This window comes from Schistocerca nitens, unplaced genomic scaffold (genome assembly GCF_023898315.1).
Source record: "Schistocerca nitens isolate TAMUIC-IGC-003100 unplaced genomic scaffold, iqSchNite1.1 HiC_scaffold_511, whole genome shotgun sequence".
Lineage (NCBI taxonomy): Eukaryota > Metazoa > Arthropoda > Insecta > Orthoptera > Acrididae > Schistocerca > Schistocerca nitens.
In genome coordinates, this window is record NW_026046044.1 from 116,049 (window position 1) to 128,078 (window position 12,030).

Consider the following 12,030-nt stretch of genomic DNA (forward strand, 5'->3'; position numbering starts at 1 on the left):
CAATGGCCCGGCCCCGTCACCCGGCCCGTCGCGGGAAGAAAGCCGCGACGCAGGTACCACGCCAGCACCGGCGGCCGCCGTGCTGCGCGCTGCTGCGGGCACGCCGCGGCATGAAAATGCAGCGGCGGGCGGGCAGCGGTGCGCGGACGTGGCTGACGCCGAAGCTGCCACACCACACGACGATGACGGATTCCGGCGGCCCAAAAGAACCGCCGGCCGCTCCCCTGTGCTGCACACAGCCTCCCCGGTAACAACATGTAACAGGTTCTCCCCCATAGAAGACCACCCCCACACACAGGACAACACCATGCAGCCAGCCGACACAGACGGAGACACGGAGGAGAGACGATTTCGGATCCCTCCTCTTATAATACACTACGAGAAGTCGTACTCCGAGTTGTATGACAACATCAATGCAACACTCGGTGAAAACAAATTCACCGCAAAAACAACCGGGGAGGACCAACTCAAGATCACACTAAAGACAGTTGACGACTACAAAGCGGTAAAGGCCATGTTAAAAGAGAAGGAAACCCACTTCTATACCTTCCCCATAGCTGCCAAAAAACCTATAAAAATAGTATTCCGGGGCATGCCACACAAGACAGACACTGGGGACATAAAAAGTTACCTGGAAAGGGAGGGTTTCGAAGTGAGCTCGGTCGTCAAGACAAACCCGAGAAGACCGTGGCCACTGCACACAGTCACCTTACCCGACTCTGCCCAAAATAGAAAGATATGGGAGGTGACAATGATAATGAGGGTAACAGTCACTCCAGAGAAGCTGAAAAAAAAGATCGGGCCCAGGGCGATGTTTTAATTGCCAAAAAGTGGGGCACATGGCTAGGCACTGTGACATGCCAATGAGGTGTGTTAGGTGCGGCGAAAAGCACAAGTACGAGGAATGCCCGGTACCGCAGGGGGAGGGCAAGGAGAAGTGCTGCAATTGTGCTGGCGCGCATCCTGCCAGCTACCTGGGGTGCCCGGAATTCCGTAAAGCTAGGGACCGCCTAAGGGGAAAGCACCCACAGACAACAGGGGCTAAGCTTCGCGCCGCACCTCCACCACCTCCACCACCACCAAGCCGATATCCAAGACCCACAGCGTCAAGGGTATTTCAATCTCGGACATACTCGTCAACGGTCAGTGCCCCACCTCGCCCTCCTCCACACAACCAGGTTCCTGTCAACGGAGAATCGCCTAGGGAAGCCCCCCCCTACTCACTAGAGCCCAGTCTGCGTGACACGACACAGAACGTCTCGGTGGAACAACTGGCAGCAACAGTAAAGGCCCTTCAGGCTCAGGTGAATCAACTGGCAAACATTTTGGCCACAATGACTCAACACCCCGCCGAACACTCATCGGCAGCAAAGCAGGCGCCCTCATCGGCGATGACATCAGGAAACCCCAACCCTCGACATGGATAGACGACCTAACATACAAGGTCTAAAAATGTGCGTCTTCAACGCAAACGGTCTATTCCAGCAAGCCCTCGAATTCAGGGAATTCATAAAAGAGGAAGACATTGACATATGCTTAGTGGCCGAAACACACCTGAAGCCAGGTGTAAGAGCATCTGTAGCTAACTACAACTGCTACAGACGCGATCGGCCTACCGCAGGAGGCGGGGTTGCAGTATATGTCAAACGAGGTATTAGACACCACCAAGTGTACCCACCAGCAACTCGCCAAATTGAAACAGTCGCAATAGAAATTGCCACTGTAACAGGGTCCCTCACAGTCGTTGCAGCCTACCGCCCCCCTTCCCAAACGTTAGAAGAAGAGGACATAGCTGCACTAGGGAGAATAAGAGGCAAGCTCCTAATAGGAGGAGACCTCAATGCCAAGCACGCAGACTGGCACTCACGAGTAAGCAACAGAGCTGGTCGACAACTGCAACGACTCGCGCGCATCCACCAGTTTCAGGTATGGGGCCCCGTGGAGCCCACCCATTTCCCAAACAACGGAAACAGGGCGGACGTCCTCGACATCGCACTCACGAAACACGTTACGGGTTTTGTGTCTGCCAATTCGATAAACAGGATGTCTTCAGACCACAATCCAGTTATCCTAGAGGTCGACATGGGAGAATGGCTCTCGCTCCCACAGCGCACCACAACTTACAAACGAACAAACTGGGAACAGTTCAGCAACGGAATAGCTGCTGAACTTGCCCAAGCCCCGCCTCCAACAGCAGAGACTGCTGAACAAGCGCTGGAAGACTTCACTAAAGCGATCCTGCAAGCAGCTGAGGAAGCAACACCTGCGCCAGCGGCAGCCCCCCGCTCCAGGCAGCTCCCTCAGCACCTGCTTGCCCAAATCAGACACAAAAACAGGATCGCCAAAGAATGGAAACTTACTAGGAACAAAAACACGAGGAGGCTGCTCAACAGACTACAACGAGAGTTGAAAGTTGCACTCACTGAGTATCGCAACCAGCAATGGTCAGAACGACTATCAACTCTCAAACTAGATGACCACAGCTTGTGGCAAGCCACGAAGCAGTTCACGAGAAGACGCGCAAAAATGCCCCCTCTGCATGGTGAACGTGGACTGCAATTCAGCACCGAAGACAAAGCAAATGCACTAGCAGACGTGTTCGAAAAACAATTTACGCCAGCAGAGGTACAGGACAGAGAACACGTCGCAATCGTCCGCAGACAACTGGCCACCTTTTTAGAGGCAGACGACGACGATGAATACACGCCGCTCTTCAGTTCTGAAGACGTGGCGAGTGTCATCAAATCGCTACCAACAAGAAAGGCACCAGGCCACGACCAGCTCACCAACGAACTATTAAAACATATCCCGCCCATGGCAATAACACACTTAGCAGATATCCTAAACGAAATTACGCGATCGCTAAAATTCCCGACACAGTGGAAACACGCTGAAGTAGTCTCGATCGCAAAACCTGGAAAAGACCCGGTGTTCCCGCAACACTACAGACCAATTAGTCTACTGCCTACCCTCAGTAAACTATACGAGCGTCTCCTCCTAGTACCGATACAGGATCACATCAGAAGAGAGCAAATCCTGCCCAAATTCCAGTTTGGGTTCCGCCCACAACATTCGGCCCCCCAACAAATAATGAGGGTAGTAGAAGCAGCCACAGAAAGCTTCAACCGCAAAGGCTATTGCGGGATCGTCTTACTAGACGTGGCAAAAGCCTTTGATTCAGTCTGGCACACCGGGCTTCTCCATAAAATGTACACCCAGGGCTTCCCCGGAAAGATTGTGAAACTTATAAAAAGCTATCTCTCCGGTAGGACATTCTCTGTAAAGGTAGAAACATCACTGTCAAGCAGGAGAAGAATACATGCAGGGGTACCACAGGGTTCGGTTCTTGGTCCAACCCTGTACAGTCTCTACACTGCGGATATACCAACCACCCAACACGTACAAACAGCACAGTATGCTGACGACACCGCATTCTTCTCCTGCTCAACAAACAGGAACCTGGTCACGAGACGTCTCCAAACCGCCCTAAATAAGACAGACGAATGGGCCAAACAATGGCGAATCTCACTGAACTCTGAGAAGACCCAAGCCATGCTAATGACTAGACGTCTCGGTAAACTTCGCCCCCCCAGAAGACCCTACCAAATGCTGCACCTGCAGGGCCAAAACCTCCCCTGGAGAAACACTGCGAGGTACCTCGGTGTGACACTAGACAAGCGCCTGACTTGGAAGTGCCACATCGAGGAGGTTCGCAAAAAGGCCCTAGGCAGGATGCAGATCCTCTATCCAATACTAAACAGTACAAGTTCCCTTGACCCAAGCACAGGAGTAGCCGTCTATCGAAGTCTAATTAGACCGATACTGGAGTATGCGTGCCCCGTATGGGGTTACGCTGCTAGATCGACGGTAGAACGGCTACAAAAGATTCAGAACAGAGCGCTCAGAAGAGCGCTACACACACCGCCGCGATTCCCGACGGAAGACCTCCACATAGCGGCAGACATCGAAAAATTAAACACGAGATTCCGAACCCTGGCGGAGCAGTTCTACGCCAACGCGGAAAGATCGCCAAACGACCTCATAAACTCACTTGGTCGGTACAACAACGTACCAGACCGGTATAAAAGACCAAAAGCAATACTCCTCGCATAACTAAAAGAGAAAAAAAAAAATAAATATTAAAAAAAAAAATGACCGTTACTAATAAAGTGACAGAAAAGAATCCACAAGCACTCTAAAGAAAAGAACAAACAAAAAGACAAGCACATCCAACAAACCCCCCAGAAAATTGAAGGAAATGTCCGAATGGGACAAAAACCTTCTCACAACACAACCTCTGAAGACAGAGGAAGAAATTAGAGTGAGCAGCAGCAGTCCCGCCGCCACTACACGTACCCGACAGGCGCGCAGAAGACCCTCAAAGTCGTTCTGAGAGGCTTCCCCACACGCACCGATCCCGTCGATATCAAAGAAGCCATAACGGCGAAAGGATATGATGTAAGATCGGTGCGTAAACAGGGCTCAAACAACCGAGACCCACTATACTGCGCCACACTAATCGACACCCCACAGCACCGGAAGTTGTTCCAGGAAACCCGAATAATGGGCCTTGGAATAACCACGGAACCACTAAAACAGAAATCAAGGGCACCTCAGTGCTTTAATTGCCAAATCATTGGGCATGTCAATTACCACTGCGAAATGCCACCACGCTGCGTGCGGTGCGCTGGCAACCATGCGTCTAGGGAGTGCCGAATGACGCCCCAAGACAAGCCAAAATGCGCAAACTGCAGCGGTGCCCACACAGCCAGTTACCAAGGCTGTCCAGCACACAAGAGGGCCAAGGCCCGACAAACAGGGCAGATCACAAACAACAGGAACACCAACCAAGCAATAACACGAAACAACACTAACAAACCAAACAGCACCACACAAAAAACGCAAACAGAAGACACTAAAACAAAACCGCGAAACAAAGAAAAAGAAGACAACACAAACACGCAAACTTCCAGCCCAAGTACACGGACACAGGACGACACACGCTCCTACGCAAGAGCAGTATCACCCGCACAGACCCCCACAACGGAATACACGAACCCAGCAGCAACGACAACACAAACAAGCAACACACCCATACACCACTTCTCCCAAGCCCTGACGGAAGTCATCAAGCTCATGGACAAGCTCATGCAGACCATGACAAAGAAATTTGACCAGCTCTCCGCCGACATCTCATCGGCAGTTAGGACCTCGCAGACCACTGCGACAACCAGTGATACAACACCGCATCATGGCTAGGCCAGCAATTCAGGGTTTTAAACTATGCACGTTTAACGCCATGAGCCTCTTCCCTCAGGGTCTAGAGTTTAGACAATTCCTGGCGGAAGAAGAAATAGACATATGCATGGTGCAGGAGACCAACCTGAAACCGGGAATCAGAGTTTCTGCACCAAACTACCTCTGCTACAGACGAGACCGACCAACTGCAGGGGGCGGGGTAGCAATCTATATAAAAAGGGGGATTCCGCACCACCAGATTCACACACCAGAAATGACGCAGTTGGAAACAGTAGCACTAGAGGTACAGACATCCACAGGACCGGTAACTGTGGTGTCAGCATATCGACAACCCAAAAACCACAGGTTAGTTGAAGACGACATCGTCAAATTAGGACAAATTGGAGGCAAGCTGATACTTGGAGGAGACCTTAACTCCAAGCACTCCGACTGGAACTCCAGGAGGACGAACCAAGCCGGCCGACAATTGAAAAGCATCGCGCGCATCCACCACATGCACGTGTGGGCCCCCGAGGAGCCCACACACTTTCCCAGAAATGGAAATAACCCGGACGTAATCGACGTAACAATCACTAAAGGTCTCGCAGGATTTGTGACGGCGCATTCACTGAATAGAATGTCGTCCGATCACAATCCTGTCACATTCGAGATTGACATGGGCGGCTGGCTACCGCACAACCAGCGTTCAATCTCGTACAAACGCATCGACTGGGAAAGATACAAAACACAAGTTATGGAAGAACTTACTAACACCCCGCTCCCGACAGAGGATACAGAACAAACGCTGAGTACTTTCACCGACACGGTCCTGCAAGCAGCACAGGGCGCAACACCTGAACTACCTCCGGCCCCTCCCCAAACACAGCGACTGCCACCCCAGCTGCTTGCCCAGATTAGGCACAAAAACAGGACCGCGAAGGAATGGAAACTTACGCGAAATCCGGACACCAGGAAGCTGCTTAATAGGCTACAGAGAGAACTTAAGGTAGCGCTCACTGAGCACAGAAACCAGCAATGGTCAAACCGCCTTACAGCTCTCAAAGTGCAGGATAACAGCCTCTGGCAAGCCACCAAGCAGTTCACTAAAAGACGCGCAAGAATGCCGCCTCTGCACGGCGAGAGAGGACTAGTGTTCAGCGCCCAAGATAAAGCCAACGCACTCGCCGACGTCTTCGAGAAACAGTTCACACCAGCAGAGGCGCAGGACCACGAACACGAAAGAATGGTCCGCAGACAACTAACCGCATTTCTGGCAGCGGATGACGACGTCGATGAAGATCCACCTGCCTTCTCCACGGAGGAGGTAGCGAAAGCCATCAAATCGCTGCCCAACAAGAAAGCCCCAGGTCACGATCTCCTCACCAATGAACTGCTCAAGCACCTGCCCCAGGTAGCGATAGAAAAATTGACAGAAACGTTTAACGAAATCACGCGATCACAAAAATTCCCTAAACAGTGGAAACACGCGGAAGTGGTCGCGATCGCTAAGCCTGGAAAAGATCCCATCTTTCCCCAGCACCACCGCCCCATAAGCCTACTCCCAACACTGAGTAAGCTGTACGAGCGCCTCTTCCTAGTGCACATAGACAGGCACATAAGGAGAGAGAACATGCTCCCCAAATTCCAGTTCGGATTTCGCAACCAACACTCAGCACCCCAACAACTCATGCGAGTGGTCGAAGCCGCAACAGAAGCCTTTAACCGGAAAGGCTTCTGTGGACTAGTGCTACTAGACGTAGCCAAGGCCTTCGACAGTGTGTGGCACACTGGACTACTGTACAAATTGTACACGTTAGGATTCCCCGGCCATGTCGTTAAGCTCCTGAAGAGCTACCTAGCCAACCGCACATTTTGCGTCAAAGTGGACACTGCGAGGTCCACAAAACGCACCATCAAAGCTGGAGTACCACAGGGCTCGGTGTTAGGCCCAATACTGTACAACCTGTACACGGCCGACACACCGTCTGCCCCACAGACCCAGACAGCCCAATACGCCGACGACACGGCATTCTTCGCCGTTAGTACAAATAGGAGGATAGTGACGACAAGACTCCAAAACCTACTACACCAGACGGAAGCCTGGGCCAGGAAATGGCGAATTACAATAAATGGGGAGAAGACCCAAGCGATAATGCTCACCCAAAGGAGAGGCAAACGCAACCCTGCCCATCGCGCACGACAAAACAGACAACTACGACTACACAGACGCGACATCCCATGGAGGGCCACGGCCAAATACCTGGGTGTCACCCTTGACAAAAGACTGACATGGCGCGCACACATCGACGACATCAGAAGGAAGGCCAGCGCCAGACTCCACGACATCTACCCCCTTCTAAACACCGAAAGCAGCTTGGCGGCAACTACAGGAGTGAGGCTGTACTGTACGCTTGTCCGCCCTATCATCGAATATGCCTGCCCAGTCTGGGGCTATGCAGCCAAAACGCACCTGCTAAGGCTGCAGAGAGTCCAAAATCGGGCACTCAGACGGGCAATTCACGTTAGGACGCGCTTCCCCACTGCCGACACCCACGAGGCAACGGAAGTAAAAATGTTGAAAGATAGGTTCAGAGAACTCGCGGTAGCATTTTACCAAACCGCGAGCCACTCTGAAAACCAACTGATCAACAACTTAGGGAATTACAACACCAACAACCTAAAATACAGGAGGCCAAAATGCATCCTAAATTAATAAAAAAGATTAACAAAAACACAACAGCGGTTCACAAAAATCAGCATATAAAGCAAGGATAAAACAAAAAGCAAGGTGCATTCACATGCAAAATTTAACGTACAAACTGGGAGGAAATGTCAAAGGACAAGAACCTCCACCACAAGACGACTCAACGTCCGAGAACGTCAAATATGCAAGCAGCAGCAGTCCCGCCGCCACGCACTCCGCTGCTCGACTCGCTGCGGCTCGCACCGTTACGTTACGTGTTTCAACTAGCCAAACGCCATGTCCGGACGCGGAAAGGGAGGCAAAGTCAAGGGCAAGTCAAAGTCCCGCTCAAGCAGGGCTGGGCTCCAGTTCCCGGTCGGCAGAATCCACCGCCTCCTGCGCAAGGGAAACTACGCCGAGCGCGTCGGCGCCGGGGCGCCCGTCTACCTCGCCGCCGTCATGGAGTACCTCGCGGCTGAGGTGCTCGAGCTGGCCGGAAACGCGGCCCGCGACAACAAGAAGACGCGCATCATCCCGCGCCACCTGCAGCTCGCCATCCGCAACGACGAGGAGCTCAACAAGCTCTTGTCGGGCGTCACCATCGCACAGGGTGGTGTCCTGCCCAACATCCAGGCCGTCCTGCTGCCAAAGAAGACCGAGAAGAAGGCCTAAACAGAGAGCGCGGCGCTGCGCTTGCGTGCTCCCTGCACGCAAACGCGCCTGCCTTTGCCTTGCCGGCTCGGCTCACAACAATCGGCCCTTTTCAGGGCCACCACACAAACCTACGTCCAAAGCAAAGTTTCCGTCGTCCGTGCTCGCCGCACTTTACACAACACGTCCACATACATACATTGCACAGCCAGCGCCGGCGCACGTCCGCCATCTTGTCCACAGCCCGTGTGGCCGAACGCGCACACATTTTGTCGTTTCTCTCTTTTTGTCTTTTTTGTTTCTGCACCCCTCCGCGCACGCACAGAGTCGCGTTCCAAACGACAACGACATCAATACACCGATAATGTGATGATCATTGTTAGCATTATAATGTTTCAATTAAAGGGGCGCGCGTGGCACAGACAAAAAAAAAAAAAACCAAACAGCTGATCCGATCGATCGATCGATCGATCGATCGATCCGGCCCGCCCGCCTATGCCCACGCCACAAACAAACAACAAACCACGCACACACTGGACTCAGCCGCGCCCATCGCGTCAAACTCAAAAACTAACGCACGCGCAGCAGCAGCAGCAGCAACAACAACAACACGCACAGGCAACACAGACTCTTTCGCACTTTTCAATCTCCGAACAGTGTGGTGGCCCTGAAAAGGGCCGTTTTCGTCTCTCCCACCAAGCACGGGCACGGCACGGCCGCGGGAAGGCCACAACGCAGCACAGCACACCGGCTGGCTGGCTGCCTGCCTAACCGCCGAAACCGTACAGGGTGCGCCCCTGCCTCTTCAGGGCGTACACCACGTCCATGGCCGTCACAGTCTTGCGCTTGGCGTGCTCAGTGTACGTCACCGCGTCGCGGATCACGTTCTCCAGGAACACCTTCAGCACTCCGCGGGTCTCCTCGTAGATCAGACCAGAGATGCGCTTCACGCCGCCCCTGCGAGCCAGGCGGCGGATGGCGGGCTTCGTGATGCCCTGGATGTTGTCGCGCAACACCTTGCGGTGCCGCTTGGCGCCACCCTTGCCCAGCCCCTTTCCTCCCTTGCCGCGGCCTGTCATTCTTCTTCCTTCCTCCTCCTCAAAGCAAGCAAGCGAAAAAACACAAGCGCCAGCTCCTCACCCGGCGCTAGCGAGTCGGCTACGGTGCGAGCTCTCTGCCGCCGCCCCCCTATATAGACTCTGGCCCGCCCTCCCCCCACCACGCGCACCGAGGGCATATAAGCGCGGCGCGGGGCCGCCTGACCTCGACACGAAACCCCAGTGTTTTAAGTGTCAGAGGGAGGGCCACGTGGCAAAGCACTGCCGCTTCGAAGCGAAGTGCGCCAAATGCGGTGTTGGTCACGACACCCGCGAGTGCACTTTGCTTCGAGACGACAAGCCAACATGTGCTCGCTGTGGCGGCGACCATGTTGCCAGCTGGCGTGGCTGCCGGGCATTTTCTGCCCAGACAGAAGACGGCCGCCGCGAGAAGCCGACAACGAAGAAGAGGAGGAGAAGGAGGAGGAGGCGGAAGCGCGCCAGCGCTGAAACCCCCGAGACGCCGAACAAAGCAGCAGCGCCTCGCCACAACGCGCGGCCGGCCCCTCCACCCGCCAGTGGCAGAGGTGGTGGGGGGGGGCCCCCGCGCGAGCAGGAGGGACGTCACTCAGCAAGCAGCAGCGGTGTGGGCAACATCGAAGCGCTGATGGAGGAAGCGGAGTCACGCTTCCGGATGGCCCTACACGCGGAGATGGAGGCTGCCTGCCACCTGCTGAGGGAAGCCTTGGCTCTGCGCCTTCAATGTGATGGGCCGACGGCACACACCAGCGCGTCCGCGGCCACGCAGACCGAAGACACCACCACAAAGAAAAAGAGGATGGTGATCAACCGCGCCAGTCAGACCACCGACGGCGCCTCAACCATCCCCACAGAAGCCAGCGTGCGTGTCGATGAGGGCACCCAGACGTCGTCCAAACGGTGCAAGCGCCATCGAGGCGCCCAAACCGAGACGACGGATGCGGTGTCCATCGGCACGCAAACGGAAGTGGCAGCCACGGAGCCCACCAGGTCTCCATGGAAGCTGCACAAAATCGAGACGACAACGAGCAGCCAACCTCTCACGCCGAGCTCTCCCTCCCCAGGGGTAGAGGACCTCAGAGTGAGAGAAGAAAGGAAAAGAAGAGAGCGAGAGGCGGAACACGAAGCCGCCCTTGCCCACCGGGAACGACAGCGCCAACTTCAATGGCGCCTCCGTCTCGGTAAATAAAGAGAAGGACCGTGACAAGCAGTTCTGGCCGGGTTTTGCAGGTTTTCCTTGGCCGCTAAGGTAAATACCGGAACTGTCCCCTACAAACTCCTGCAAATAAATTCCCAATTGGGAGATATCCACCCCTTTCCCAGCACCCCAGCAAACAAAATAATAAATCGTGCCAAAACAGCATAACCACAACCCTTGGCTGAAAAGAGCCCAAGCATGCTCTATAACAGCCCGCCCTTCTCCATCCGAGAAGGGAATGAAATGTGCTAAAAAAAAAAAAAAAAAAAAAAAAAAAAAAAAAAAAAAAAAAAACCGCGCGGGCCCGTTGTCAAGGCAGCACCGGACGCTTCGTGTACCGCACGCACCTCCACGCCGCTCTTCCGCTATGGCCCGCACAAAGCAAACGGCCCGCAAGTCCACCGGCGGAAAGGCGCCGCGCAAACAGCTCGCCACCAAGGCGGCGAGGAAGAGCGCGCCCGCCACCGGCGGCGTCAAGAAGCCCCACCGCTACAGGCCGGGCACCGTCGCCCTGCGGGAAATCAGGCGCTACCAGAAGAGCACAGAGCTGCTCATCCGCAAGCTGCCGTTCCAGCGCCTAGTGCGCGAGATCGCCCAGGACTTCAAGACCGACCTGCGCTTCCAGAGCTCCGCAGTCATGGCCCTGCAGGAGGCCAGCGAGGCCTACCTCGTCGGCCTCTTCGAAGACACCAACCTGTGCGCAATCCACGCCAAGCGCGTCACCATCATGCCCAAGGACATCCAGCTCGCGCGCCGCATCCGCGGCGAGCGCGCCTAGAAACCGCGCCGCGCACGCGCGCCCGCCCAACAAAAACGGCCCTTTTCAGGGCCACTAACATCTCTCCGTCGCGAGCAAAACTTTTGTCGGTCTTGCCGCCCCGCAAAACAACAACAACCAATTCCCCTCCCGTCCACAGCCGCTCTCGCCAACAATCGACGTCACTCCCATCCCTCACAATACACACACACAACAGCCGGACGACGTCACCACACACCACGGGTGGCTGGCCGCCGCCGTCTCCGAGGCGCGCGCACGCTACGCTACACTACAACGTCAACGCCACCGCGCCTTCCCAATTCCCGCCGGCCACTTCCACGTCTCACGTCCCCCCGCCGCTTTGAGAGAGAGAGACACAACACACACACACAAAAGACACGACATCCGCAAAGCAAGCAAACACACA

The 12,030-nt window shown here is 54.7% G+C and overlaps 1 protein-coding gene across 1 annotated transcript; it reads left to right on the forward strand.

Annotated features, from left to right (window-relative positions):
• Nucleotides 1–839: 839 nt before the first annotated feature.
• Nucleotides 840–10,837, forward strand: LOC126232431 (serine/arginine repetitive matrix protein 1-like). Its single transcript, XM_049942689.1, has 2 exons — nucleotides 840–1,304; nucleotides 10,040–10,837. The coding sequence occupies exons 1-2, from the start codon at nucleotides 840–842 to the stop codon at nucleotides 10,835–10,837; spliced, it is 1,263 nt and encodes a 420-aa protein (XP_049798646.1).
• The last annotated feature ends 1,193 nt before the right edge of the window (nucleotides 10,838–12,030 follow it).